This window comes from Hypomesus nipponensis, chromosome 10 (assembly GCF_054491055.1).
Source record: "Hypomesus nipponensis isolate SF chromosome 10, ASM5449105v1, whole genome shotgun sequence".
Lineage (NCBI taxonomy): Eukaryota > Metazoa > Chordata > Actinopteri > Osmeriformes > Osmeridae > Hypomesus > Hypomesus nipponensis.
In genome coordinates this window covers 10,019,613-10,047,565 of record NC_140370.1, presented here as the reverse complement: position 1 = coordinate 10,047,565, position 27,953 = coordinate 10,019,613, and the positions used below count along the sequence as shown (strand labels likewise).

General features: G+C 47.1%; 3 protein-coding genes across 21 annotated transcripts in view; all 3 read left to right on the top strand.

Annotated features, from left to right (window-relative positions):
* The window catches only part of LOC146271610 (protein 4.1-like), a 29,676-nt gene extending 17,539 nt beyond the window's left edge, over window positions 1-12,137 (top strand). For 6 of the 19 annotated variants that reach the window (XM_084706762.1, XM_084706761.1, XM_084706752.1 and 3 more), the window contains 14 exons: window positions 1,978-2,031; window positions 2,404-2,439; window positions 2,715-2,846; window positions 2,950-3,015; window positions 3,521-3,706; window positions 4,175-4,237; window positions 5,108-5,827; window positions 6,615-6,662; window positions 6,884-6,943; window positions 8,921-9,013; window positions 9,134-9,232; window positions 9,358-9,438; window positions 9,788-9,903; window positions 11,161-12,137. In XM_084706762.1, the coding sequence (XP_084562888.1) occupies window positions 1,978-2,031; window positions 2,404-2,439; window positions 2,715-2,846; window positions 2,950-3,015; window positions 3,521-3,706; window positions 4,175-4,237; window positions 5,108-5,827; window positions 6,615-6,662; window positions 6,884-6,943; window positions 8,921-9,013; window positions 9,134-9,232; window positions 9,358-9,438; window positions 9,788-9,898 (1,749 nt within the window). In that variant the 3' untranslated portion in view covers window positions 9,899-9,903; window positions 11,161-12,137. Of the gene's footprint in view, window positions 1-1,977; window positions 2,032-2,403; window positions 2,440-2,714; window positions 2,847-2,949; window positions 3,016-3,520; window positions 3,707-4,174; window positions 4,238-5,107; window positions 5,828-6,614; window positions 6,663-6,883; window positions 6,944-8,920; window positions 9,014-9,133; window positions 9,233-9,357; window positions 9,439-9,787; window positions 9,904-10,152; window positions 10,229-11,160 lie in introns of all 19 variants that reach the window. The other 13 variants (XR_014767100.1, XR_014767101.1, XR_014767103.1 and 10 more) reach the window with 13 other exon arrangements.
* LOC146271611 (uncharacterized) lies at window positions 51-1,936 on the top strand (the record flags this gene model as incomplete). The annotated part of the gene is made up of 1 exon (XM_084707536.1): window positions 51-1,936. A coding segment is annotated over one exon (774 nt), but the record flags the coding sequence as incomplete, so codon positions are not given.
* Window positions 12,138-12,480: 343 nt separating the features above from the next.
* LOC146271609 (zinc finger and BTB domain-containing protein 14-like) lies at window positions 12,481-15,131 on the top strand. Its single transcript, XM_084706531.1, has one exon. It carries the CDS (start codon window positions 13,226-13,228, stop codon window positions 14,399-14,401), a length of 1,176 nt encoding a protein of 391 aa, XP_084562657.1. The 5' UTR covers window positions 12,481-13,225; the 3' UTR covers window positions 14,402-15,131.
* Window positions 15,132-27,953: the final 12,822 nt, after the last annotated feature.

Sequence of the window (27,953 nt, the reverse complement as noted above, 5' to 3'; positions counted from 1 at the left end):
TCTGGAGTACGCTTAACTAATTCGCTTTTCTTTTCTCGTCCTTCATCTGACCCTTACACTACACTCGTGTGTGCTCATGCGTTTTGGCCCCCCCCCCCGGTCCCCTCATCCACATCACGCTCCTCCCACCCCATCAGCGCTCCCCCTGTCTGTACTCCACCGACCCCCTCCGCTCCGAGCTCTCCCTCCCCTCCTCCCCCGTGTCGTCCACCAAAGTGCGCCGGCGGCGCAGGGAGAACTCGCGCAAGCGGGCGGCGTCGGTCAGCCCGGCCAAGAGCGGCGCGGGGTGCCGGCGGCGGCAGGCCCGCGCCGACCGCCGGGCGGCCCTGCTGGAGGAGCGAGCCCTGCTGCTGTCGGCCCGCAAGCAGAGGCTGGAGGGGGGCAAGGGCCGCGGCGGCGGCACCCTCTTCTCCTTCTCCCTGCACCTGCCCGACCTGGCCTCTTTCCTGGACGACGACGGCTACATCACCTTTCCCGACCTGTCGGAGCTGCGCTTCCTGCCGGAGAGCGTGCAGCACTTCCTGCCCATCAAGTCCCCCTCGCTCATCCCCTGCTTCCTCTTCATCTTCTTCTTCCTGCTCTCCACCTCCTTCTCCGTCCCCTACGCCCTCACCCTGTCCTTCCCCCTGGCTCTGTGTCTCTGCTACCTGGAGCCCAAGGCGGCCTCCCTGACGGCATCCATAGCCCAGGGCCTCCATGACCATGACAGTTCAGAGGAAGAGGAGGAGGTGTGTGTGTGTGTGTTCTTTGTTACTCTGGCCCGTTCTATAGTAGACCCACTGGGGTTACCTGACCACCTGACCTGGTTCAGACCACGTGACTGACTATGTCAGGGCTCCCCGCTTTCAAAACCTCATCATCGCCACTCGCTCATCCTTAGACGGCATCGTCACATCGACACCGCAGCGCTGAGATGCTCGTGCAAGTCCGGCCATCTCTCTCTGGTCTGCAGAGCGCAAGCTTGCTGTCCTCTCCATGTGGGTCGAGAGAGGGTTAGACACAAATCTATACGAATGTTTACGTAAGGGCAGCAGTCACACAGACCAGCCTTGGCGCTGCGTTATACCACCAACGAGGCATGGCCACGCCGCCACGGCGACCATCCATCAGTCCCGGAGATAGATAGCTCTGTGCCTAACCCCTCTCAGCTGTCATCTGTAGTCCATTTCCCGCCGTACAGTGTTAGCTGCATGAAGAAGCGTCACACACATTTTCCTCACTCCTTCGAGCCCGGAGTCTCTCTGCGTAGCGCCACGCCTCAAGCGAGGCCGTTGAAACATCGCCGTCAAAACTAAAAGGAGCATTGCAGTCGAGTGCTAGAGCTTTCAGCTGATAAATAGGAATGCAGCTGAGAGGAGTGCTTAGTCATGATTCCAGGCAGGCCTGTGTTCCAGGTAGAGAGGATGCCCCATACACAATGAAGTCCCACATATTGAGTTACAGTAATGCAGAGAGGCTGACTGCACAGCACTGCCCACCACATGCCTTGGATCATCTTGCACATGGATGGCGAAGAGGGGGGCCTGAAAGTCAGCTTACTGTTTCACCAGCATCATTAGCCCAGCCTGTGCTACCTGGAAAGACATGGAGCATCCAAAATGTGGAGGAGGCGAGAAGTCCAACTGATTTCACACTGCCTCGCTCTAATGTTTTAATTGAATTTTCGGTCCTTCGCTGAAGTAGCAAGGACAGCCTTGAAAACCTTTTTAAAGGTTCAAACTTCCTCTGAGTCTGTATGCTAATTCTGCTTGCTTCAGTCTTCTTTAGTTTTCTGCCTTTTTTCGCTCTGCCTTCTCTGTGTGACTGACCTATATTTTGAGTCTTTCGTTCGTGAGATGATCTGTACATTCCCATACTCCCCATCCGTGTTTGTGAAAAATCTGTGTTGAGGGCTGGTGTGCATCCGAGAGTTCACAAGATGGCTTCTCTTTCATTTCCTGCTTCCCGATGGGATGGTTTGTCTGTGGACCCAAACAGACGGACAGTGAGCAAACTGACTTTAACGTGGACGGGGAGACCACCGCCACAGAGGTTTGTAGAGATCTCTGGAGACGTGTCCAATCTCACACGCGTGAGCGGCACGTTGAAGCCGCCCTCTCTAGTGTTCCTCGCCTGTTTATAGAACAGCGGGAGTGTTTCCGATAGGGATGCTTGTGTCTACAGTGTATACAGGGCTGCACTATTTTTGGCATGCATTGATAATCATACCCATGAGTGATATCTGATAGGAATCTAGATTCTGCACTGTGTAATCTCTGTAGCCTCCCTCTAACATCCTTCTCTCTGCCCTGCCCTCACACACTGTCTCTCCTTCTACCTGCCCCCCCCCCCCTCCTAATTGCTGTCCCCCTTTCCCCGTACATGTCTCACCCCCCCCCCCCCCCTCTCTCTCTCTGCTGTCAGTCGGAGCCAGAGGAGGACTCTGAGATGAGGACTCAGGTACTCCAGGCTCCATTCTCTGTCCAGCTCTGTGCATACCAGCACCTAGTCTGTAGGTCCTAGTGCACCGAGCTGCCACTGTAGATGCTCACCCTGTGCTTCTGCCACTGCTGCCACTGCCATCGCCCACTTGTCGTCACCTCTCCTTTTGACATTTTGAGTTAACCCTCGAGTTAACTGTTCAGACCGGCGCCAAAACGTCACAGATGTACCCTTTTTGTTGATTTTTGTTGTCGTGATTTTTTAATTATTTTTTTATTTTATTATTGGTGCAGTCCCATTCATGTTCTGTTGCTGCGCCGCATTTCTGTCATGTTGAGGACCCTTCAGGAGGGGAGACCTGGTCACGGTGTCTGAGGTGGGGACGCCGTCACGGGGACCCTCCTGAAGAGTCGCCTGGAACCATGGTCTCATCCACAGGACAAAACTCCCTACCTCTCTCCACATAAAGCTTCAACAATCTTGTCAAATGCCCCTTTGAATCTCTTGTCTCTCCCCTTGTCTGTCCAGTATAGTTTCATAAGGCGAGTAAAGGGGGAGAACGTTTTTATCAAGCATAGTAACCTGATGTTGGAGGTTGGTACAAAGACCCAAGTGCATGATGCCAGTATGCATGGAGGGACTTTGGTGTGAAGAGTCCTTAGCTGGAGATCACATGAAGCCTGACTTTGTTAGCACTTAGTTTATTCTTGACAGTTACGTCAGTGTGACAACATCTACTAATGTAATAGCAGTACTCACTGTTTCAACTTGACTTTGCCCTGAGAGCCACTTTTGTGAAATAATACAATAACAACAGATTATTGGATTACTGTGACGGTTTCACGAATCTTTGAATCCTGAGGAGAAGTGGGAGTGTTGTACTAAACTCATTAAGCTATGCACGAAGCTTTACGTTTTCATTCCAGTCAGCTGGACTTAAATGTATTTGGAGCATTTAAGTACCTGCTACTATCTGTTATCTGTTCAAAACACCAAACACATTATTTTCTTGGACATGGACAAACGCATTGGCTTATGATTTCCGCCGACACCGCCGGACACCTCAAATTCCATGTGTCCTGATTGGCTGGTCCCTCAGGACGCGGAGCCCCCGGAGGAGCTGGTGAAACACCAGAGCAACATCAGCGAGCTGAAGCGCTCCTTCCTGGAGACGGGCAGCAGCGCCCCCGGGATGACCGAGTGGGAGAAGAGGCTGTCCTCGTCCCCAGCCCACTCCCCCAGGACGGACGAGGCCCCCATGATCGAACCCCTCCTCAGCCAGGATGTAAGCTGGAGGGCAGACTAGCAGCATGGTTAGCACTGTGGGGATGCACGACCTGGAGACCAGACCTGCCACACATGCTAGGACACGTCACAATCCAGGATAAGAGTAGAACATAGACCAATATTGCAGGTTTCAGGACACATTTATATGTTTATTATTTTCATCCAAGTTTTGTATATTTTTGCTTTGAATTAAACATATATGTATAGGAGAGTACATTTTGTATTTTTGTATGTTAAACTGCATGCTCTGTATTTTACAATGTGTGTTCTGTATTTATTTTTTTATTTTAAAATGTAGTTGACTAATCATTTGGTTTGAAATAAAATATGGGTGTGTGCTTTCTTAAAATGTCTCTTTGTTTTGCGGCAAACACTACTCATGTGTTTTGCATGACCTTAACTCGTGTTCTGCATGACTTGTCAACTGGGTGGTCAACACATCTGACTGTGTTCTTGTCCTCTGCAGGATAACGAGCAGGTACCTGAGGGGGAGCAGGAGAAGCAGGTGGTAGCAGCCGGGGCCTCTGAGGTAAGGCCCCTCCCCCTTTACATGTGTGCTCACTCTTTCAAAGTTCTGTGTGTGTGTGTCTCTCTCTCTCTTTGTCTCTGTGTTTGTGGTTCCTCCCTGGTCGTGACATCAAAGGGTTGATCCCTATGAAGACTGCAGACGATGCATGTTAAGGGACATGTGTAGACGGGCGTTCTCCACCATGCTAAGCCCTAAAGAGAACACGGCTCTGATCCATGAGGGTTGTTGTGTAAACTTGTGTCGGCTGTGTCCTTCACCTCCGCCATTTCACATGTACACTACACCAGTTCACATGTACACTACACCAGTTCACATGTACACTACACCAGTTCACATGTACACTACACCAGTTCACATGTACACTACACCAGTTCCTGGATGGGGAGCAGCCATTTCACATGTACACTACACCAGTTCCTGGATGGGGAGCAGCCATTTCACATGTACACTACAGCAGTTCACATGTACACTACACCAGTTCACATGTACACTACACACCAGTTTCTGAATGGGGAGCAGCCATTTCACATGTACACTACACCAGTTCCTGGATGGGGAGCAGCCATTTTGAGATCACAAATCGAATGAGAGTCGAGTTAACTGGCCAAATTAAATTCCCCCCATACAGAGGTGTTCTTTTCAGGTTATTTTTAAGCGAGGTGAGACCTAGCCCTCTCACAGCTTGCATTGTTTCCTCAGACATGTCTCGTTAAGAATTGGCGTTCCATTTATTAAAACCAGATGTGTCTAGCAAACTAGATGTGCTGTATCTGTCGAGGTCACCTGCTCTGTTGTGTTGAAGCATTAGACCTTGCTCTGTCTGCCTGTGTGTTTAACTCTGAGCAAGTCCCAGTAAGCGGTGTCTTCCAGACTGCAGACAAAGGTGTGGCAGAAGGCCGTGTAGAGGCTGCCGCGCTGGGGGGGGATCTGTCGGCCACATTGGAGGACGTCCGAGGCAGCTTGTCCTCGGAGCACGAGGAGAGGAGCCCGGAGCCCCAGGAAGAGGTGAAGATCAGCCCGGGGTCTGTCAGACAGGAGGTCACCCAGGCCATCAGCACCAAGAGAGGAACCCTCATCATCCTGAAAGAGCTGGGATCTGAAGAGCAGGGGGACAGTGACGGCACCTACATGGAGATAGACAGGGGGGACAGTGACGGCACCTACATGGAGATTGATGGCGTGAACGGATATCGTCCTGCTCCCGACGAGGCTCGAGGGAACCAGATGGATTCTCTTCCCCTCAAAGAGAACGAGTCCCAGAGGACCTTGGAAGAAGATGAAGCTAGCGAGAGAGAATCTCTGACCACCTGTATTGAGGTCAACGACGAGACGGAGGCTCCCTTCAGCGCCAAGCAGGTCGAGACCGACGTCATGGAGAGCATTACATCTCCTAAGAAGGCCATGGCTCCGTGGTTGTCTGAGATCATAGAAACGGAAGAAGTAACCATGGTCACCAAGCGCTCCTATGAGGAAGTGAAAGAGCTGAGCACCTCCGAAGGGGAGCTGGGGAAAGGCCGGATTGAGCAATCCCAGCTGAGCCTCACCGCAACTTGCTCTGTAACTGAATCGTCAGCAGCCTCTTTAGCAGTGGTACCGTATGAACATCCACTATAGCTGCTGCTCCCTCACCCATCCCCCGCCTCCCACATGCCTAGCTCCACCTACCTGCCCCAGCAGTGCTCCAACCAGTTTAACCGCAAAGTAACTACCGCCCTAACCACTGCACGGCTGTGGTGCCAAGCAAACAATTATCATCTTTTGACCTGGCAACCTCAAGGTTTCCGTTGCTCCTAAACTGCTTTGCTTGTTGTTGTTGTTTTGTTTTTTTTAACAACTGCTTCGATTTTCTTTTGTGGTTGGGAGGCTGTGCAAGTCAACAGGGGGGGGGGGGGGGGGGGGTATTTTTTTCTGTTTTGACAGTTGGACTTAACACCATTTTTGCCAGCTGTGTTATCAGTCCCCAAGCAGTGAGTTCACCCCCTGGCCCCATGCCACAGCTCCGCCCCCCCCATCCCACACTCCCTCCTCAGCTCCCTGCTGGCTTCTCCTGCAGCCCCTGAGCAGCACAAACATTGTATGGGTCTCATGTAAGAGAGTCGGGCTTCTGGAACGGCTGTGTGTTCCAGCACAGGCGTGCGATGCCCTTTTGTCGCCGCTCATCACGATTGAACGATTCCAAGCAAGACTTTACACAATGTCATGACCATACAATAGTTTCGCTTTCCTCCTCCTCCTAAATATTCCCAACTAAAGCAATCCTCTTTTCCTTTCTTTCTGTGTGTTTTTTCTGTGTTTGCTTTTTGGAATTGTGACTGTCCCCTCTCTTTCTCTCTGTCCACCTGTCTGTGTTCCCTCTGTTCCTCCCTCCCTCCTTCAGTCTCCACTTGGATGGGCCTCCTCCTCTCTGAGTCCCATCTCACACAAGGTGACCCCTCTCATCTGGTTGTTATAGACACAGTCTCAGCAGTCATTTCTGTTCAGTCACATTAGAATGTTTCAAACGGCTCCATTGTCTGTTCCACTGCACACGGGTGCTTGTGTGATTTGCAATCCTTTTTCGTAACGGGTGTTACTCAAACTGTCTGTTGAATACCTCCACTGTGCTGCGCCGACTGCACTGTAAAGTGACTCTCTTGTCTTTCACAGACGGAGGAGGGTGTAGCCGAGGCGACCGAGGCAGAACCGGCGGAGTCGTCAGGGGCTACGGTGAATATTCCCTCAGTAGAAGCTGCAGAGGCAGGGCCAGCACATGCTGCAGAGCAGCTCCTTCCTGTGGAGCCCACTGTCAGCACACACACTGAGCCAGACCACCCAGCAGGGGCAGGGGTTACATTGATACCACCAGACTCCAACACAGCAGCAGCTGTCAGTGAAAGCCCCTCAGAGCCACCAGGTAGTCCTGCTGATATTGAGGCCTTTGAAGACAGAAGAGAGAGGCCTTCCACTCTGGAGGCAAGTCTGCCTGAAGAAACAGAGGCAGGTCTGTGTGAGGGACCAGAGGCAGGTTTACCAGAGGCAGGTCTGTGTGAGGGACCAGAGGCAGGTTTACCAGAGGCAGGTCTGTGTGAGGGACCAGAGGCAGGTTTACCAGAGGCAGGTCTGTGTGAGGGACCAGAGGCAGGTTTAGCAGAGGCAGGTTTAGCAGAGGCAGGTTTAGCAGAGGCAGGTTTAGCAGAGGCAGGTTTAGCAGAGGCAGGTTTAGCAGAGGCAGGTTTAGCAGAGGCAGGTTTAGCAGAGGCAGGTTTAGCAGAGGCAGGTCTGTGTGAGGGACCAGGGGCAGGGGGGGAGTCACAGATGCCAGAATGTAAGGAAAGCTTCAGCCAATCAGAGAGTTGTGCAGATATAGCCTTTCTGCAGACAGAGTCTACTACACCAGCCTCCACAACATGGGTGGAGGACGACGATGATGATGATGATGGGGTTGGAGAAGAAATAGAGGAGCAGGAGGTTGAAAGGGAGGATGGTACATGGAGAGGGGTGGAGGAAGAGATTGAAGCGGTCAGCGTGTCGAACCCAAGAGAACCATTCAAGTATGAGCTGTCAGCAGAGGAAGAGGGAGGTCGCAGTGAAGAAAAAGTAGACCATTGTGAAATGTTTCTGGAAGACCCAGGAAATGATGTGGCTGCCATAAATCCTCTGGTCCTGACCCCTGAGAAGAAGGTGAAGTTCTCAGAGGTAGACCGTGTTATGGAGTGTCCCATGGATGAAGAGGAGGAGGAGGAGAATGATGAGAAGTCTGACGAAGGCTCAGAAGAAGCTGTGGAAAGCCACGACGGTGACATGGAGAGCTGTGCAGATGTGGAGGCCCCCACAGATGTTCACCATGACACGGGCTCGGAAGGTTCCGTGGAGGTGGAAGATGACATGGAGGGGGTGAGGAAGGAGAAGAGCAGAGACAGCCAGGAGGCCGAAGGACCTACTGAGGACCAGACCAGTGATACGGAGCTCTCTGGGGCATTCGACCAGTCCAGCTCTAAAGAGACAGAGGAGAAAGAGAAAAGTCAGAATGAAGAAGATGAGCAGAATGAAGAATGGAATGATGACGAGGACGTTGGGGAGGACTACGGGAAATCCCCCGCACGTGAAATAGATCAGACTGAGGACCTAGGAGCCCCTAGCACACACGCACCTCCAGCCATGCCTCTGTCTGAGGTAACCCCACCCCATCCCGGTGGCCCCAGACTGGGCCCTAACCCCACCGCTGCCCCCTCCCTCTGGCTGGCACAATCTGCCGCTATTAATCAAGGGCAACACAGAGCATGGACCTCCATCTCCACTTTCTTACTACACTGATGAATGGAGTTGATCAGGGAATGTATGAACTGGCACACACCTGACAGGAGCCATGTGATTTGCATTTGCCGTGTCGTATCCACTATATTTCCACTCGGTATCCACTTTTCACTGAATAGCGTTTTCTGATGCATGTCTGCATGACATTTTAGCGAGCAGTTACTCTCTCTACCAGCATGCAGCACGTATTTGGTGAACTTGATCAGAATGACGTTGGTGTTTTGAGTTAAAAGATTCGCTAAACTGTGATAAATGGGTTTGAACAGAGCACACACGAGCACAAACTCCCCAGAGACTGAACACCTAGATCTATGTGAGTGTGGATATGTGGCCCCATGCTGTCGTCCTGCCTGACGGTGTTCTCTGGCCCCTGGCTGCCCGTGTCCCCAGGAGTCTGAGGCTGTCCTGCAGGAGGAGCTGTCCTCCAAGGAGGCGCCTGTGGTCCACACCGAGACCAAAACCATCACGTACGAATCCTCCCAGGTACGTAGGCACTCGGGTCTGAAGAGAGGGCTCGAGGAGGGAGCCATGGGCCCCGGCCCGGTTTGTACAGCTCAGCCGGTGACGTTGAAGCTCACGGGACGCTTGTGTTAATGTCCACAGGCCGACACCAACGGCGACGCCGACCCGGGGGTTTTGATGAGCGCTCAAACCATCACCTCGGAAACGACCAGCACCACGACGACCACGCACATCACTAAGGTCAGGGGGGGGGGGTCGTCGGGTCGCCCTTCAGACCTCAGAGGGGGTTTTAGTCTGCCAGACGCGTGCGTTCCCAGGCCTGCTGCGGTCATAACAGAGACTTGTGCCCGTCTCCCACTGAGCAGACGGTGAAAGGGGGCGTGTCGGAGACGAGGATCGAGAAACGGATCGTCATCACGGGAGACACAGACATCGACCATGATCAGGTCTCTTAGTCTCTCTCTTTCTTCCTCAGCGCACCGCACTACATTCCCGTGCTTTTACTCCTGTGCTTCATTTCTTCTGTCAGTGATTTTGTAGAACAGATGATAATTGCCGATGTCTCCCCAAACTCCTAACCACGCTCTCTCTGTCAGTGATCCAGCTTCACCCCAAAATGTTTTGATGAATGAATCTTTTAACATGTGACGTGACTTAACCTGAATTGTCCAGTTGATATAACCAGTAGAAGCTTTTGGCACAAACACTGACATCCGTCCCTCCTCCCTCCCTCCCTCCCCTCTCTGTCTCCACCTGGTGGCGTCTCATGGTGTTGCGTCTGTGTTGTGGCTCTAGGCTCTGGCTCAGGCCATAAAAGAAGCCAAAGAGCAGCACCCTGACATGTCAGTGACCAAAGTAGTGGTACATAAAGAGACAGAAATCACGCCCGAGGAGGGGGAGGACTGACCCAGGTAAGGAAAGGATCTCATGCAGCGCCGGTCCGGTTTGGGCTGGGTTTGGCGTGGCCTGGTTTGGGGTCAGCTGGGCTTGCGAGCTGGTCTTCATTTCGGGCATGCGGCTGCTCCTCCATCAACACTCCTCCTCACTAGCACAGAGCGCCGCTTCTGAGGCACTAACAGGAAATGCACTTCAATGCCGCCGTCACCCATCTCCTCTATCCTGCCTGGCTGATACCATATTAGTTTTTGTTTCTGTTACAGTAACCAAGTGCACAGTACAACTCCACTGTAACTCAGGCTGATGAAGCTCCACTCCTCCCAGGTCACCCATGTGATTGTATGAGACTGAGCCACATTCAAGCACAAAAGCCATTTGTCTGCAACCCTCCCTTCTCCCGCTAAGGCTGCAAGTCTGAGGCCTACTAACTCATCTGTGCACTGATCACTGACCTACATACACAGGACTAGATGTGCTCTACACTGGAGATCTGTCCATTATGTCTGACCCGCTGATTGGAATAGAATACTTAACAATCCAAACATGCAAATAATTTGAAGAAGAAAAAAAAGCTGTCTGCAGTTCCAGTATCTTCTTCCCCCTGTGTTTGAGTCAGTCCAGTTGAGCACATCCAGTCTACTGTGTGTAGTTCAGAGATTCATCGTCTGCTCTGGTTGCAGCATTGCCAACTTGGGTTTCAGGTTTGTCTTGATTGATTGGCAAGCAGGAGCTGTGCGATGGAGCCTCATTCCACCCCATCAACATTCCTCCTTCTTTCGGATATCTTTTAACCCCTCGGATATTTTCTTTGTGCATCTCTTCATTGGACGTTTTCTCATTATTTATCTTTTTTGTATTGCTTTCTAACTTATTTCATCAGATTCAGACTTAAATAACCTGATTGGACCCAAGTTTGTGTGTGTGGGGGGGGGGGTGTTGGGGGTGAGCTTATGTGACTCACCAGAAGGGAATGACTGTGGGTTTGCCTTCAGCCCGCTGTGCTGTGCTGTGCTGTGCTGTGCTGTGCTGTGCTGTGCTGTGCTGTGCTGTGCTGTGCTGTGCTGTGCTGTGCTGTGCTGTGCTGTGTTCTGCTGTGAGTCTGCCTGTCAAAAGGAGGGTGTAATGTTGCCATATTGTTAACCTTTCTAATGTGTGTATTGTGGGATGCCTGGCTCTCAACAATACATATAATGTGTCTATGGCATGGGTTGTCTCCTGTTGTTATGATATAAATCTAATGTAACTAAAACACTCCATTTCCTGTATTCCAGGAATAAACCTGAGGACTGTTTTCTATCACCTGCCAAGACTCAACCTCCCAACATGCAACGCCCACATCATGCACTACATTACTGTGCTGGGACATGGAAACTTAGATGCCTCTTCCTTCCATCTCTGCTCTCAATCAGTCCCCTCCGTCACTGGCAAATGCATATTGCATGAGACAGACACAATTGTGCATTATTCAAGAATGACAAGATAAAACATATACAACTGTTCAAATACACCGGTTCTTGATCCATCTGCACGCTGACTGTGCAACAGGCAAAAGTATTATTTCACTGCCTTTAGAATTTGATAAATAGGCTATTGCGTATTATGATAATTATTGTAGCATCATTTTATTTATGAAATAAAGCCATCACTCAAATAAAGTGCTGTAGGTTGTACATGTTAAAGCGCACAGTTATATAACCTTGCCCTGTAAGTGCCAACTTCATACCAATAAGCATCTCCTCACTGCCTCAGTGATTTTCAGTAATATGGGCCGTAACCAAATCAAGCTTTACAAATTCATCATGATCATGAATTGTATAAAGCCTACATAGCTGTACTTTCCTAGACAAAGGCTAATTATATCTTTAACAAATAGTTGAATGCCTTTTAATTTTTTTTCCTCCTTACCAAATGATTCCACCCTAATACAGAATTTGAGGCTGGGAGATACTATGTCTGTTTACTCTGAAATACAGAAAAACGTTTTCATTTTAGGAAGGTTCTGTTTGTTAAGTTACAAGCAAGCCTTTGATTGGTGTTGGTTCTGGTTGTATTCATGTCTGGACCAGAGCTACCAGTACTCTGTAAGCAGGCCAAAGACTCAGACTGGACAACTGTGTACTGGTGGATGCAAAAGCCAACAGTTCATCAGATATCTGACCCTCATCTGTGTTCCACTATCAAATGAGTTTCATTCATGTACAGTGGTTTCCTCAACAGTTAAATAAAAGCGGCATAGCCTATGCATTTATTGTGGTTTGTTTAGTCTTGTTTTTGAATAAACGATGGATTATATTATTCAATATCTTCATTGTGAGAGTTTAAATATTAAACGCGAGGGGGGGAGGTCTGTTCAATTCTGACAGTGAATAGCTGTGTAAACCTAAATTAAAACTTTTAATTATATTAGCTACGAGCGTTAATAATGAGGAAGTACACTTAATATTCACAACAGTTAAAGCTGGTCTCTGGAGGTCATATAAAAGGACATTGTTGTTAGAGGGATCATGTTGCGAAAAAGCCCCAATGCTATAGGTGGCAGCAATACAACAACAGCGTTTCCTCTTGAGCTCCACAGTCACAACAACTGAAGGAAGAGGAAGAGCGACATCCTGGATCGTCGTCGACTGCCTTGCGTGACAACACCAGGATCGCCTTCAAGCTTTGGGAATCGCCTTTTTCTCGACAATATATTGTTTTATAAGGGGAAAGTAAATACCTCACTACGTTGTATGGTTCGTAATTGTGGTGGGTTATTTTCTGATTCCCGACGTGGATAAAGTCACGGAAACATGCTAATGGAGCTTTGCTGAGCAAAATGGCTGGGCGCAGTGAAATGTGAAACATTATAAGGTTATCCTCATACACGAAACAACTCGCACGCAACGAGATCAAGCAAGTGATTGCTTCTTTCGTTTTGAACCTCACCTTCATCTCAGCATAGTAGTGAGTTGAGTAATGTTTTATCTCTTTTGCAACTGCGTTTTGTCAAGATATTCGGTATTTTTCAAGGGTTTTCTGCATGACTGATTCGGCCACTTTTGTTGTTTACTGGCAGTGATTTTCGACGTTGAACCTCCGTCAACAGTCAAATTAACAACCCAGAGTTTGTATACCATTCCTGGGTGGCCTCTGCTGTCGTGTTTACTTGTCTTGATTCGATGTCGCATACTACGTAATCTGTTCAGATAATCATCAAGATATTCAGTCTTTACCGTAGTTGGGTCAAAACTTGACACGATTGGAGTTTTCTGGACACAATAACGTGGTTAACGTCATATTACAAGGAACAAAGTTTACTGTTACGGATTATATTAGTATCGCGAATCGACCAGAACCATGTCAGAATTACTGAAATACATTGATTATGACCACAAAAACACCTTCCTGAAGATGCTCAATCAGCAACGAATGGAGGGAGACCACTGTGATGTTATAGTGGTTGTGGAAAACATAGAGTTCCGGGCTCACCGCTGTGTCTTGGCAGCTTGTAGTTTATACTTCAAAAAGCTCTTCAAGAAACAAAGTGATGAGGACAACTCCATCGTAGAGCTGGATTTCATCCGCTCCGACATCTTCGAAGAGGTGCTGAACTACATGTACACTGCCAGGCTGGCTGTCAGGAAGAAGGACATCAACATGATGATGTCTTCAGGACAGATTCTGGGCATCAACTTCCTGGACAACCTGTGCTCCCAGAAACGAGAGCTGACCAGTATGAAGACCAGGGAGAACCAAGACCCGGGGGCCTCTGTGGATGACCGTGGAGTCAACCGTGTCCAGGACGCCATCCTCAAAGAGCTGGCCATGGAGGAGGTGAGGAAGAACAGCTTCTACGACCAAGGTATGGAGGCCATGGGTTCAGGGCTCAAAGACATGGGCCCGCATGGTGCTCAGCCTCACAACTACAGTACCAACATGGTCAAAGACCCCCACGGTCACAGCTGGACCTCCTCCTCATCCTCCTCCAGCGACATGAAGCTGGAGTACCTGCTGTATGGCCATCGTGAGCACGGCGCGTGCCAGTCTGGTGGCAAGCCTGTTCCCGTGGACAACATACGGAATAAAGACAAGCTCCAGTCTGCCCAGAGGCCCTTTGCCTGCGAGCATTGCCCAAAAGCCTTCACCACCCAGGCCCATCTTAAGGAGCACCTGAAGATCCACACAGGCTTCAAGCCACACCGCTGCCTGGTCTGTGGCAAGGCTTTCATAAGAGGGCCCGACCTCAAGAGGCATGAGAGGGTCCATAGCAACGAGAGGCCCTTCGCCTGTCAGATGTGTGAAAAGGCCTTCAAGCACAAGTCCCACCTGAAGGACCACGAGAGGCAGCACCGAGGCGAGAGGCCCTTCAACTGCGGCTCGTGCGACAAGGCCTTCATCAAAGCGTCCGACCTGAAGCGCCACTGGAACACCATGCACAGCCAGCGCACACGACAGATGTCGCCTGCCGCTGCCCAGCAAGGAGACTCCTCTGACCAGAGGGACTGGAAGCTAGAGACTGGGCCGCATTCCTGAGTCGTCTGACTGTACCACAGACACACCCACATACACATATGTGCACACAGACACACACACGTACACGGTCCTGTGATATTGGTCATTAGCCTATCACATGGACAATGATGAGTGATGGCAAGAGGTGGGCCTGAGGTCACATGGCTGGACTGAATTGAAAGAAATTGTCAAACGATTGTTCTTTTCCCGCTTGTAAAATCATGTAAATGTTTTAGTTCACTCTACTATATAAGAATATTTTCCACACAAAAAAAACATCTTTGCTATTTAGACTTGGGTCTTCATAACTTTATTTCTCTTTACTTTATGGAATATGTAACATTTAAATGTTTTGTTTAACCTAACTGGATTCTAAGAAAAAATGATTTTTTTTCTGCATAACATTTGTTGCGTTGAATATATTCATGTTGGTGTTTTAATGGATGTTTAGTTGTATTGATTGATATTACACTGTAAGAGTAAGTCACCGTTCTGCATTTGACACAGATTATACCAAAGTCTTGGGACTTTGATTGACTGCCCGAGGGGCTTTGTTACCCAAGCATAAGTCCAACTAGATTTACTGTTATACAGTATAACTGTCATCAAACTATCATCGGTAATAAAAGATGTCTGTATATACAGTAGCTTAGTTTGTTGCACAGTAAAATTATTAGAACACAATTATGAGAGATGCATCTATAACATTGTTCTCCTACACTTTGACAATAAACTCCATTTGATGAGTGGATTTTGATTGTGTTGATGTGATTTATGTCCTTCATTTAATGCTAGGCTTTTCATCTCAGTATGTGTCTCGCATAGGTAAGGATATGCACTTTATAACCCAGTGCTTTTATGAAAGTATGTTTATCATTGGGTTTGGCACTCTAACTATGCTGTTATAAAGAGCTCTGAGTCAGCAATTTGTTTAATAAAAATATATATTTTCATTTGATTCAACATAATACTTGAGTCACATAACACATTAGTCTCATTTGCTTTCCCAATGTTGTCAAATTTGAACACTGAATTATCAATCATATGATGGAACAAGCCATCAAATATAACCTGTTGTGATCACAGGATACAAAATATCACAGTTGTGTTATATCATTTCACAGAAATGCTTAAGAGAGAAATTGTGTCAGCCATCTGACTGACATGGTGTCAGACACTAGATGGTGCCATGCTCTCAGCAACTAAGGAGGGTGCTCGGCATCAATTTGTACAGCTTGTGTTCTTGTCCTGGTCAAGCTAACCACAAATTAGAGTAGGCATGCAAACGTTTGATTTGATTTGACAGTATTGGTCTCAGGTGAAGCAGATGACATACTTTTGGTGTATGTGAGCAGACACGTTTAGTGTGGATTCCTTTAGAATCCTCCATATTCTGAAGGCTGGACAGACACACTCAGTTGTGCTGTCAGTCTGCATAGAGAAGGCCGTTTAACAAATGCTCTAATAAATTGAATATCTTGCTAGATCGTCGTGCTATCCAGAGGAAACAATCCCCCTTTATAAACACTCCAGCCAGAACTGCATGTAATATATAAGATAGATCTATTCTTAACTGCAAACAGAGGAAGGGTTTGATCTCCTATAATTTGGGGTGAAATGGCTTTGTGGAAAAATGACGTCAACTGCTAATGGAAAAGGCGGGCCTTGCCTCACTGGTGTCGGTGGATGCCCAAGATCTGTTTTCTGCATTTTCTGGCCCTGGTGTGTGAGCATTAAGCCTGGAGGATAATACAGACTGGGTTTGGTATCAGAGTGTTTATGAGGCTGATTGGTCTGTATAAACATGAGTGGATGTAGTGAATGTGTTTGTTTTTCTGTGTGTCCCCATGTTTGGAGATTATAATACAGAAAATGAACAATAGATATTTGTGGAGGATTATTTTGTGTGTTTGGGCGTGCGTGCGTGCATCCATGCATGTGTGTGCAAAGCGTTCTCTTGTAAGGGAGGTGGGTGCGTGTGTGCCTTTGTGGGGGTCCATGCATGCGTGAAAGCATCCATGCATGTGCGTGCAATGTGCAACTGCATTGTGACGGATCTGTGTGTGTGTGTGTATATGTTGTGAACACCCGGTTTCCATTACCACGGCATGGTTCCCTCAGCCAGACCACAAACCTCCTGTCTCCACTCTGACTCCACCCAGTGGTGCCACAGGCTTCCCAGAAAAGAGCAGGGGCTCATTAAAAACTTTAATTACATTCATCTCATCATACATATTGGGGGGGGGGGGGGGGAGAGAAGCAACTATACACAAACAATTTCATGAGAATAAAAGGCTAATCCAACACGTTTTTCCATATGTAATGGTTTTTAATCAAATCTGCTGACATTTATAAACCATATAGTCTCCCATGGTGTCGTCCTCACGAACAACATCTGGATTTGTAGAGCTGCCTGGTGAGGACCTAATGTTTGTACCATGGGGTTCCACATCTTAATACCATCATGAAATGATCCTAAAGAAGAATTTTGATGAGCCTTTTCAGATCTCACAATGTAAAATACAGATTAAGTCCAAATGTTCATTTAAAAGCCTTCAAGTGACTGTCACAGTAATGAAAGAAAAACATGGACCTCTCAGCAGAATTTCAAAGGCTTTCTGCTATCTGCTGTTTTGCATAGGAACTACTATCTGTCTGGCTTCCTTCTTTCTCATCAGACCACGTAGTTACACTTTTATTAACCATGACCTGCCAGTGGAGCCACAGACAAGGTATGCCTTTGTTGAACAGCATGGAGGTGACCTCAGAAGTCTGCCTTAGTTAAAGGATCTCCCTTTGACCAGCCTCCCCCTGTTGGGGCTGGGGGTTATCAGGCCATCTCTCCAAGCCTGAGAGCGGGCCTAGCGCCTCGGCCAGCCGCGACCTGCTATCTGGACCCTCCATTGTCCAGGTTTGGACCAGATGTTCCAGCTGAGAGATTAGAATCGCATCAGTCCTGCTGGCCAGGGTGCCTCTCCCCCCAGACGAACTAGCCCCTTGCCATCCTGCAGAGATCATGAGCAAGGGCTGTCCCTGGTTAAACACAGCTAGCACTGTTATCCTCCCTCCCTCCCGCCTTCCCTCCCGCCTTCCCTCCCTCCCTTCCTCCTTGCCTTTCTCTGGCTATAGCTGTTATCAGGTTCACTCATGCAAGTCTCACCCTAATGAAATTCCCTGTGTGATTGAGTTGAGGGATCTAAAGCCCAAAGTTCTAATTTGGCAGTGTATAGTTTTATGAGGGACATGTATTTTTCGACTTGAAATTATATTTAGCTTGGACTTTCTTATATGTACACTGTGCACGTCATGAGGATCCGCTTTTCATTGTTTCTGTTGCTGAAGGAAAATGTTTATGCCTTCCTCTTTTACACTGTAGAATCAGTCTCAAAGGATTCTCTTGCTTTGTGTAGGCAACTCTGAGTAACTTTCCTGACAAACGCAATTATCTAAATGACGCTTTACTTGAAACTTTCTTGGAAGAGTCTGATCGAGAGCATGGATAATTGTCTCCAGACCTACCCTGGAGGCAGCTCGACCCCTTCACCCTGCCTCTGCTGTTTCTGTCAACTGTCTCATCCTCAGTCAGTGCCCACAACAATACAAAAGAAATCCTCTGAGATATAACACTTGTTACATAGGCTAGATGGCAGCTCTCGCCCCAAGGACTCTGCCATTGTTATCATAACAGTCTGTCAATAAAGATGTGGGATGGCCGAGATTCTTTCAGAGTGGAAGACACAGAATAATAAATGAATCGTACATGGTTGTCAGAGTCAACAGCGTGAACAATGGAGGCTGCCGTTGCCGTGGCGCTCCTCTCCATTGGACAAAATCCAAACGAGCCGAAGTTCAGAAGCTTTGCTTTCCATACCTCAGCAGGTGTTCAAATATCAATTAAAGGAGGCTTGTTTCTTCAATCCCTGATTCCAGGGGTGTCTTGTGTTTTCATGTTTAATCTGAAGACCTTTCTGTCTCACTCCCCTGCTGAAGGAAAATAAATGATAAAAGGTATCAGTTCTGCCTCGCGGCCGCTCAGCCTGTCTGCCTCCTGCCTGTCTCAGAACACGGAGGTGACCTTTGAAGTGGTGCGGACGGGCTCTGGGTTTCATGAGAGAGGCCTCTGTTCCCTCCAGCCAGACATACGCAGGGTCCACAGGACCCTCCGTGTGCACACAAGACGACTGGGGAGTCCCTGCAAATATTGACGAATCGTTTGAGGCATTTGTCATGTGGAATGTGATTCAGAGCCGGAGGCCTGTATTTCACAAATTTTCTGAATAAATGAAAAACATCTCTTCTCTATTTTTACTTTACTTTCTGCCTCTCTCCCTTTCCCTCTTTTCGCTCTCTTTTGTTTTGTAATCGTTTAAGAAATACGTCGCCATGACATTGCTGTGGTGACTGCAGCCTCGACACACAAAGCCAGGCCTCAGTGGCCCCCTGAACTAAAGGCATGGAAGAGGAGTTTACATTTCTTTATCGTACTCTCGCACAATCTAGGGTTTCAAAACGAGGCTTAGCCATCGAGGGGCTGGAGCTGAGGAATGACTGGCCTGTTTTTACATTAGAGTCTGGTCGGCGGGGGGAGGGGGTCACATAGCTCAAGAGCCTAGAACACAACCTTCAGTCATAAACACCTCATAAGAAGAAGGTCAGCGGCCTGCTTTCAGAGGCTTTCACTCCAGCCCAGCAGTTGGTGCGTCTGCACTGAACGGGATAGAGATAGAGGCTGCAGAGAGAACAGGTGTGATCACACCACACTGAGCTGGAGCGCTGCGATCCTGAACACAATCATTTATATTGGCAAGTTGGAAACTCCAGCTATAGAAAATATTGTTCTGACTTTGCACATACTTAATTCTTGAACATGACTACAGAATGTTATTAGCTAATGCCAGGGAGTGTGCAAATGTAAACAGGATATGGTGTTGACTCTAAGTCTATACAAACACTCACTTAGAGCATGCCTTTCCCTTACATGTACACACACCTATGACACGACCCTGTTAGCTGTCAGGAAGGCGTTTGGAGAGCCATAGAAACCAGAATGATTAAATGCTTCTGTCTGTGAATAATTGGCCAGCTTGATAAGTGGATTTAGATAGAGACTGAAGGGTGACCTAAGTGATGAAAAGAAAAAGTGTAATCCTGCACACACACACACACACACTCACACAAGTTAAACATGTGAATAAATGGGTTGCAAAAACAATCCATATTCGGGGTATTTTAAACGCGCCCACATGCGATAGCAGGCCTCTGATCTTAAGTGTTTCCTGTCTTGTGTCCACAGAGGTGATGATTTATTTCTGACCCCACCATGCCTCTCCACACCGACACCTACACAGGCCCAAATGTTAGCCTGCTTTTTCTTACTCAGGCAAGGCCACAGAAACCGCCAGTCTGGAGATGATTGCATCAAATCTATTGACTTATTCAAAGATGTTTTCAAGCCCCATGGGAGGAACGCCTGTCATGACCCTGAAAGATCCCGGCTCAGCCTGTGGTGCTGTGTCAGGCTACTGACCATCACAGTCAGCCTCAGAAGCTGTCTTTCATGCAGTGTACTGAGAGGAAAACAATCCCAAATTGTATGGAGCCCTGACAAAACCCAGAATAATAATAGACTTGGTGAATGTTGAAAAGAGGCTTGACAGCCACAAGTTTTCCCACTGGGGGAAGAATAGATCAGCCTTTTCTGATGTATTTCTTCCAATTCTCTGTTGATTAAGGCTGTTCAATGTGATGTTTAAATCTTATAATGCATCCCGTTACATTTGTAGTTTAACCTATTCTTTGAACATGCTGAAAACATTAAGGACTGAGTCCTTTTTAGTTTCATTTTTCGGAAAAGAGTATGAAAGCCACTCCAGTCTGAATTTGTGGCCGACTGGTTCACATTGAGCTCTTGCTATTTAATGAGAAGCATTCCTGACGAGGAGCGGAATAGATGGCTGCCTCACAGTCCTTTAATTTTCATTATATGTGCATTAGATTTTGGCCTTCCCCCTAATCGCTGCTTTCAAGCGACACCAGGTTGTCAGTGCCTGTGTGTGTGTGTCTGTGTGTGTTTGTGTGTGTGTGCGTGTGTGTGTGTGTGTGTGTGCATGTGTGTGCATGTGTGTGTGTGGGTGGGTAAATGTGGAGAGGGGGGAAGGGGGATTCACACATGTGGTTTGGAGTAGTGTTCAAGGGCAAGCCACATGTTTCACGGCTACTATCTGCCTGGCAAGCTGGTGCAAGAGATGAAACGTGATCGTCAATGTTTTTATGCCTCTGCCCTGCACCTAGGAATGCAGCCAGTGTTTGGCTGGCGAGCTTTGCACTTGTGAAGAAGTGGTTGTGATTTGAAAGAACCATAATAATCACATCTTCACTGTGTAGTGTACTTTAAATTGATGAACAATTTTCTTAGTAGTTTCCAAGTCTTATACAGCTACATTGACATACATACTTTAAATCTTTAAATCTACTTTCGCATTACATTAATCCATTGGATAGATGTGAATTCTGTAGACATACTGTATGTATGTCTTTACCAGTAACAACTTGTCATGGAGGAGTGTGTGTGTGTGTATGAGTTGTGTGAGTGTGTGTGTTTAGAATTACTTTTACATTTTGGTTGCAATACACTATAATTTGTTAGCTTGACAGCTCTTGATTGCTTTCTCATAAACTCCAGAATTGGAGTTCAAGAGAGAACATTGAATGACCTGTCTCTCCATGTGACTCTCTGTCTCAGTCGGTCTCTCCATGTGGCTTTGTCACATGGAGAGACATTTAAAGGTAGACTTTGCATCAACATTTCCGTGATTCAATACATTTGAAAACCAATTGGCTTGTGTGTGTTTGCATTCAGTGCTTAGTGTGTAGTGAAGTGTGTAGTGTAGTGTAGTGTAGTGTAGTGTAGTGTAGTGTAGTGTAGTGTAGTGTAGTGTAGTGTAGTGTAGTGTGTAGTGTAGTGTAGTGTGTAGTGTATTGTAGTGTAGTGTGTAGTGTAGTGTAGTGTGTAGTGTGTAGTGTAGTGTAGTGTAGTGTAGTGTAGTGTAGTGTGTAGTGTGTAGTGTAGTGTAGTGTGTAGTGTGTAGTGTGTAGTGTGTAGTGTGTAGTGTAGTGTGTAGTGTAGTGTAGTGTAGTGTAGTGTAGTGTAGTGTAGTGTAGTGTAGTGTGTAGTGTGTAGTGTGTAGTGTAGTGTAGTGTAGTGTGTAGTGTAGTGTAGTGTAGTGTAGTGTAGTGTAGTGTAGTGTAGTGTAGTGTAGTGTAGTGTAGTGTGTAGTGTAGTGTGTAGTGTAGTGTAGTGTGTAGTGTAGTGTAGTGTAGTGTGTAGTGTAGTGTAGTGTGTAGTGTAGTGTAGTGTGTAGTGTAGTGTAGTGTAGTGTAGTGTAGTGTGTAGTGTAGTGTGTAGTGTAGTGTAGTGTAGTGTAGTGTGTAGTGTAGTGTAGTGTAGTGTAGTGTAGTGTAGTGTAGTGTGTAGTGTGTAGTGTAGTGTAGTGTGTAGTGTAGTGTAGTGTGTAGTGTAGTGTAGTGTAGTGTAGTGTAGTGTAGTGTAGTGTAGTGTGTAGTGTAGTGTGTAGTGTAGTGTAGTGTAGTGTGTAGTGTAGTGTAGTGTAGTGTAGTGTAGTGTAGTGTAGTGTGTAGTGTAGTGTAGTGTGTAGTGTAGTGTGTAGTGTAGTGTAGTGTAGTGTGTAGTGTAGTGTAGTGTAGTGTAGTGTAGTGTAGTGTAGTGTAGTGTGTAGTGTAGTGTGTAGTGTGTAGTGTAGTGTAGTGTAGTGTGTAGTCTAGTGTAGTGTAGTGTGTAGTCTAGTGTAGTGTAGTGTGTAGTGTAGTGTATTGTAGTGTAGTGTAGTGTGTAGTGGCCATTGGAGGTAGAATGCATCAGGTCTAAAGTCCCAGAGCTGTGGGACAGATGCACACGATTAACTCAAGCTACTTCAGATTAGTTGCCTTTTGAAGTTCAAGTTCCTTTTTTGTGACAGTTTCTTTTGGAGACTGGCGATGCCGTGTAACCCGAGACTTTGGGCGGTCTGGGGGAGAGGGGCGTGGGGGGCGTGGGGGTCTTTTTGGGTGGTCCCCCTAGAATAAGGAATGCAGGAGGTTAGCCTCTGAGCTCATACAGATTGCTTTGTCACACAGCATCTGATAGGCTCCCTGAAAAAGCCCTCTCACTGCCTCTAAACAAGCTTCAGTATTTCCTGGCCTCTGATCAAATGCTTCAATAGACACAATTATCTTACAATAGAAATATGTGATGTGATAAAAAAAAAAAATCAAAATAGTAGTGGGAAAATTACATGTTCTGTTTGATATAAGATGGACTATACTGTGATAGGATGGTTGTCTATTGTTGATCAGAAGTATGACATGTCCTTGGTAGAACCACAATGCATCCCTTAGCCCCCCCCCCACACACACACACACACTCTCCCCAGGCTAATCCCCTCCCTTCACAAGTCCCTTTGGACTTGGAGAAACTTCCACGAGCTGATGACAAACACCCCTGAAATATGACATGTTTAATCCAAGATTGGACTGTATTAAATATCCGGAGCAACACAGCCATCAGTCTGTGCTTCCACGGCTCTGGGCTGCATAACAGCTACGAGTCCTTCTCTGAGTCCTTCTCTGAGTCCTTCTCTGAGTCCTTCTCTGAGTCCTTCTCTGAGTCCTTCTCTGAGTCCTTCTCTGAGTCCTTCTCTGAGTCCTTCTCTGAGTCCTTCTCTGAGTCCTTCTCTGAGTCCTTCTCTGAGTCCTTCTCTGAGTCCTTCTCTGAGTCCTTCTCTGAGTCCTTCTCTGAGTCCTTCTCTGAGTCCTTCTCTGAGTCCTTCTCTGAGTCCTTCTCTGAGTCCTTCTCTGAGTCCTTCTCTGTTCTATACCTCAACCTCATGTCTGCATGTTTCCAAAAGAAAAAGGTTCTGGACAGTTCTCCTTTAGCTTGCCATGTACTCTCATAGAATGGTTATATTGAATTGGAAGCATCATTAGGGGAGTTAATATTTGCATGTGAAGTGTTCCATCTTTACCTGTCCACACTGGTTTAGAAGACTGGTTTACAATGAGATAGAGAAAGGAAAATTCTGAATTGAATGCTGTATGTCAGAATATCCTAAAGTTAGCCAATAATGTGTCTCTTTGTTAAGCAGCAAGTCATAAAGCATGCTGGGGTAAGGTGTAGTGTCAAGCCAAGTAAGAAAGACAGATTGCTGGTGAAACGAGCTGAAGACTCCTTGGTCGTAAATAATAGTATGTATTGCATTTTGGAAATGACAGCTAAAAGTTTATTGTAGATGAATTACTGCATTGTCACCATCAGTTGCAGAAAGGAAAGTTCCTCTCCCCCTCAGAGCGAATCCAGAATAATCTTGTCATTCCAAACAAAGTTGCTTCTGCACTTGCATGATGAGGTACAAGAATCCTAAAACTGAGGAACGAGCAACCTTAGAAAGAGGAGAAGATATTAATGGCAACAAACACGAAAAACTAAAGGAATATTCCTGTTGAACACTGCTGAATAATGAGGAGGATTCTACAAGGAGACATGCATCGGAGATTAGAGTTCATCACGGTGATAATGTGGTTGTTTATCCATGGTCATCAAACATCTGTTTCAAACCTGCAGGATCTCTAGACAGGAAGAGCTCTGTGAGGAGATGGAGTCAATGTTTGAAAATATGTTTCCTCACAACTCATCAGTAATGAAGTGTTTAAACAGTGTGGGTGCTGGGGGCCAAGGGAGACCGTCTTCCCTGCAGATCAAAACATCTCCTCTGTTTCTAATGGTTTAAAATGTCACAAAACACTCAGACCTGACAATTTATTATCTTAGCCAGATGCCTGTTGGACGCATACCTTGACTGATGTTTCTTGGAGATCTAATGTGTGACTGACTGGCAAGCATGAATAGCTTAAAAAGGGCATTTGCCTTTGAACCTCAAGTCGTTTTTGCCTGGCAGGCTTTAGGAACCAGCATAGGCCAGATTTCACATCTTGCACCATCGTTTATCAAACTTTCTCCACCTTGTAACACACTCACATGAATTGTATCTACTTTATCAATTGTCTCTGGCCTTAAAACAGTCGCTTTTGTTGTGAAAGCAAAAGTGACTTAACCTTGACAAAATTGGCTTTCTGGCATTGGGACCTCAGGGAAAATGATCTGTCAAGATTTTGTCCTAATGTACTGCAGCTGATCCTCCCCCTGCTTTCTCAAGCTCATTCCATCTCTCCATAGCCAGTTCAGAAGAGATTCTTAATGAGACACAGGCCCGACATTCCTCCTGTAAATAAAAGCCTGTGGGCTCCAAAACGTATTGTTCATATTCAAGAAGAAGGACGCAGGATGACAACTGTCTTGTGACTGACGGGAGCAGAAAAGCACACACACTGTTCTCATGAAAAGCTGGCCAGGAGGAGGATGGATGGTTCTGCATGCTGGGACAGAGGAGCTGGGACTGAGGAAGGGTGGGGTTAGGCGGGGGGGGCATGATCTGGGTGTCTGGGTAGTGACAGGACAGTGTCGACAGACAGACAGACAGACAGACAGACAGACAGACAGACAGACACACACACACACACACACAGACAGACAGACAGACAGACAGACAGGCAGGCAGGCAGGCAGACAGACAGGCAGGCAGGCAGGCAGGCAGGCAGGCAGGCAGATAGAGGGAGGAAGTTGTGTGGGATTGTGTTTCACGCACACACACACAGTGACCTCTGTGGGTAAATCAGACACTGATGAGTGGTCACATTGTTGATGACAAGAGTCCAAGACTGGCCTCCCATCAAAGATCATGTTGTCATGGAGACAGTCGAGGCCCAGTCGAATACATTACCCAGACCACCCTTTGATCCTTTAGAGACGATAGGGTCATGTATCCACCACATGAAATAAGCCACTTACTTGAGCACTTGAGTTATTTAGGCAGAAACTTTCAATGTTGATCACTAAGCACAAATGAAAAATAATATTTTTTAAAACCTAGTTTAGTAACATGTTGTGTGTTTGTGATTGCTCTGATTGTTAGCTTCACCCTGACTAAACTCAACTGGTCTGAGTGTTTGTGAATAGGTTATGTTATTGATTTGATCGTCAAGGCAAGACTGTTGCACCACGGTTTACATATGCCGTAAACATCCCTCTACATCTCTCTCACATGGTCATGGAAACACTGACATCATCCCAAGCTCACCCAGAGGAGCTCACAGCCAGCGTCTGTCAGACAGATAGCATGGCGAGGCGTGGGACAAAGAGAGGGACCCAGCTGGGACACTTTGAAGTTGACAGAGAGGGCCTGACCTGCTTTTGTGGGAGTCCCGTTGAGTTCAGTGGTGGTGCTCCTCACCTCAGCGCGCCCAGAGAAACAGTCTTAATGTAGGTCTTCATGTTGCTGTGGTCAGACTACCAAGGATAGAGCTCTAGGATTCTTGCTGAGAGCCAGACCCTACGGTGTCACGTGAGGGACATAAATCAAGCCTTAATGGGGTTTCAGAATGGTGCACTACCAAGGGCATGGCTGAGATGAGATGTTTCTGGCTTGGTCTGATGTGTTTTCTGTTGTTTTCTGCTGCACAATATGGCCCTGGATGCTACATAACAATCCTAACATGAGACTATTAGACATAAAGTTTTGTATTTCCAGAATACAGAGGGCTCCTTATGACAATGTTTTCACGAGCTTCAGGAGAATAACAGCACAACAGAGGAGAAATTGTTGCCTGTGGAAGCTGCTGACGAGAGATGAAAGATGATGCAGATAGCAGAACTGTGACTGTTCTGTTTCCACGGTGCCGTGTAAAATCTCTCAGGAAGAAGACACCCATGTCTGTCTGCTTCAGTGTGGGAGAACTTTCAAGTCATCTTGGCTGGCATGGCGGCAGTGGTCCCCCACCCCCATCGTGTTATTTATATATGCCTCTCAGCCACAAGCCGGTCCTAACAGCATCTGGTTCTTCTTGGGCCTGCGGTCACAACACTGAGAGGGAGCCACATCAAAGCTCCATCCAGCTAGCCCACAGAGGAGACAGGGGGAGGAAAAGGACGACAGAGATCTGGGACAAATTCTATTTCTCACACACTTACCACAATCTGACTTCGCTCACGGAAAGATTGCAGTTCACATCATTTAGGTCGCATTGAGAATCGATGAATCTTCAGCCCTGACCGTTTTGCTTGTAGAACTTTCCGGTTATAGCTCTCTTCCCTCACTAAGGGCTCTTACAGCTATTTGTAAGCTGTTGTGTGGGAGCAGTGCTGCTCATCTGCATTGTAAACGAGTAACAAACACACACACACACACTAACGTGCACACACACACTCACACACACACACACAGACACACACGTACACGTACGTAGTATACGCCACAGATCAAAAGAGTTGGGGGGGTGGGCCCTTGTGTTGTGAAATGTGACTCCACAGTCATTTTCCTTTCAATCAAGTATACTGCAGCTCTAACATGAGAGAACATGCCCTATGGCCCTTCCAGTGAACATTTCTTTTAATACATAGACTTTGCAGGGAACAGTAGAACGAAGAAGATTACCATTAGAGATTAGGAACTACTGTTTGCCATGCAGGCAAATAGTGTGTGGTTTGATTATTTTATTGTTTGATTATTTCTGGTGTTGTAGACCCTCTGTGTGTTCCTCAAGAAGGCCAGGCTGTCAGCAGGAAACTGGAGCCACCTGTCCATCTTCAGGGTGATGATATCAGCAGGGTCAGAGCCACAGGAAGGTGGATTCCAGCCAACAAGTCTGTCTACAAGCCCTCGGGGAGAAACTCCCCTAAATACCTATGGATAGCCGACATACTAAAACCCTCCTAAAACATGCTGTACACAAAAATTTCTACTGAAAACAGACAATTAGATGGCACAGATATCGCCACAATTAGTGAAAAAAACTTGGGATTTTTTTTTTTTTTAAACAACCAACAAAACATTCATGTGTCATGTACTTAGAACAGGTGATTTGTTTGTATGCATTCTGTGAATGCCATTTTTTGGTGGCATGAAAATAATTGAGTTTTAGAGACAGCTCCCTAGCCATGCTCTTGACACTTGAGTGTAGAATGTCCTAGATGGCTGGGGAACGTTTCACAGCTAACTGTTGCCCGTCAGTCGTGGCGTGCCTTAGTGTTTGATCCCTGCAGCTATCTGCCTCACCCGGTGGGGAAAACCCCGGAAAGACAGAAAGGAAAACCTTGACGGTGGACAGACAGATCAAAGCTTTATGACAACATTCAGTTCAATGAATTGATGGATATTCTAAAGGGATTCAAATAAAGCTGTACTTCTGAAATGACTTCCCTTCAGTCACTTTGAGGAGTTGGTTTTATTTGGTTTGTAGAATATGTCCTGTTTGTTGACTGTGGCATTGTTATTGTGTGTCTCCTCTGTTGTGGCTGGGGGAATGAGACTTAAAGTAAGACCTCAACTTCCTGCCCCTTGAGTGTAGTAAGAGAGGATCTAAGAAGTAGCCGAGCCGTGAGTTCATCCAGCAGCTGGTACTGCAGTGTACAAGGAGGGCCTTTTGTATGGGGCTTGGGAGGGTTGCATGGAACAGCAGCCACACC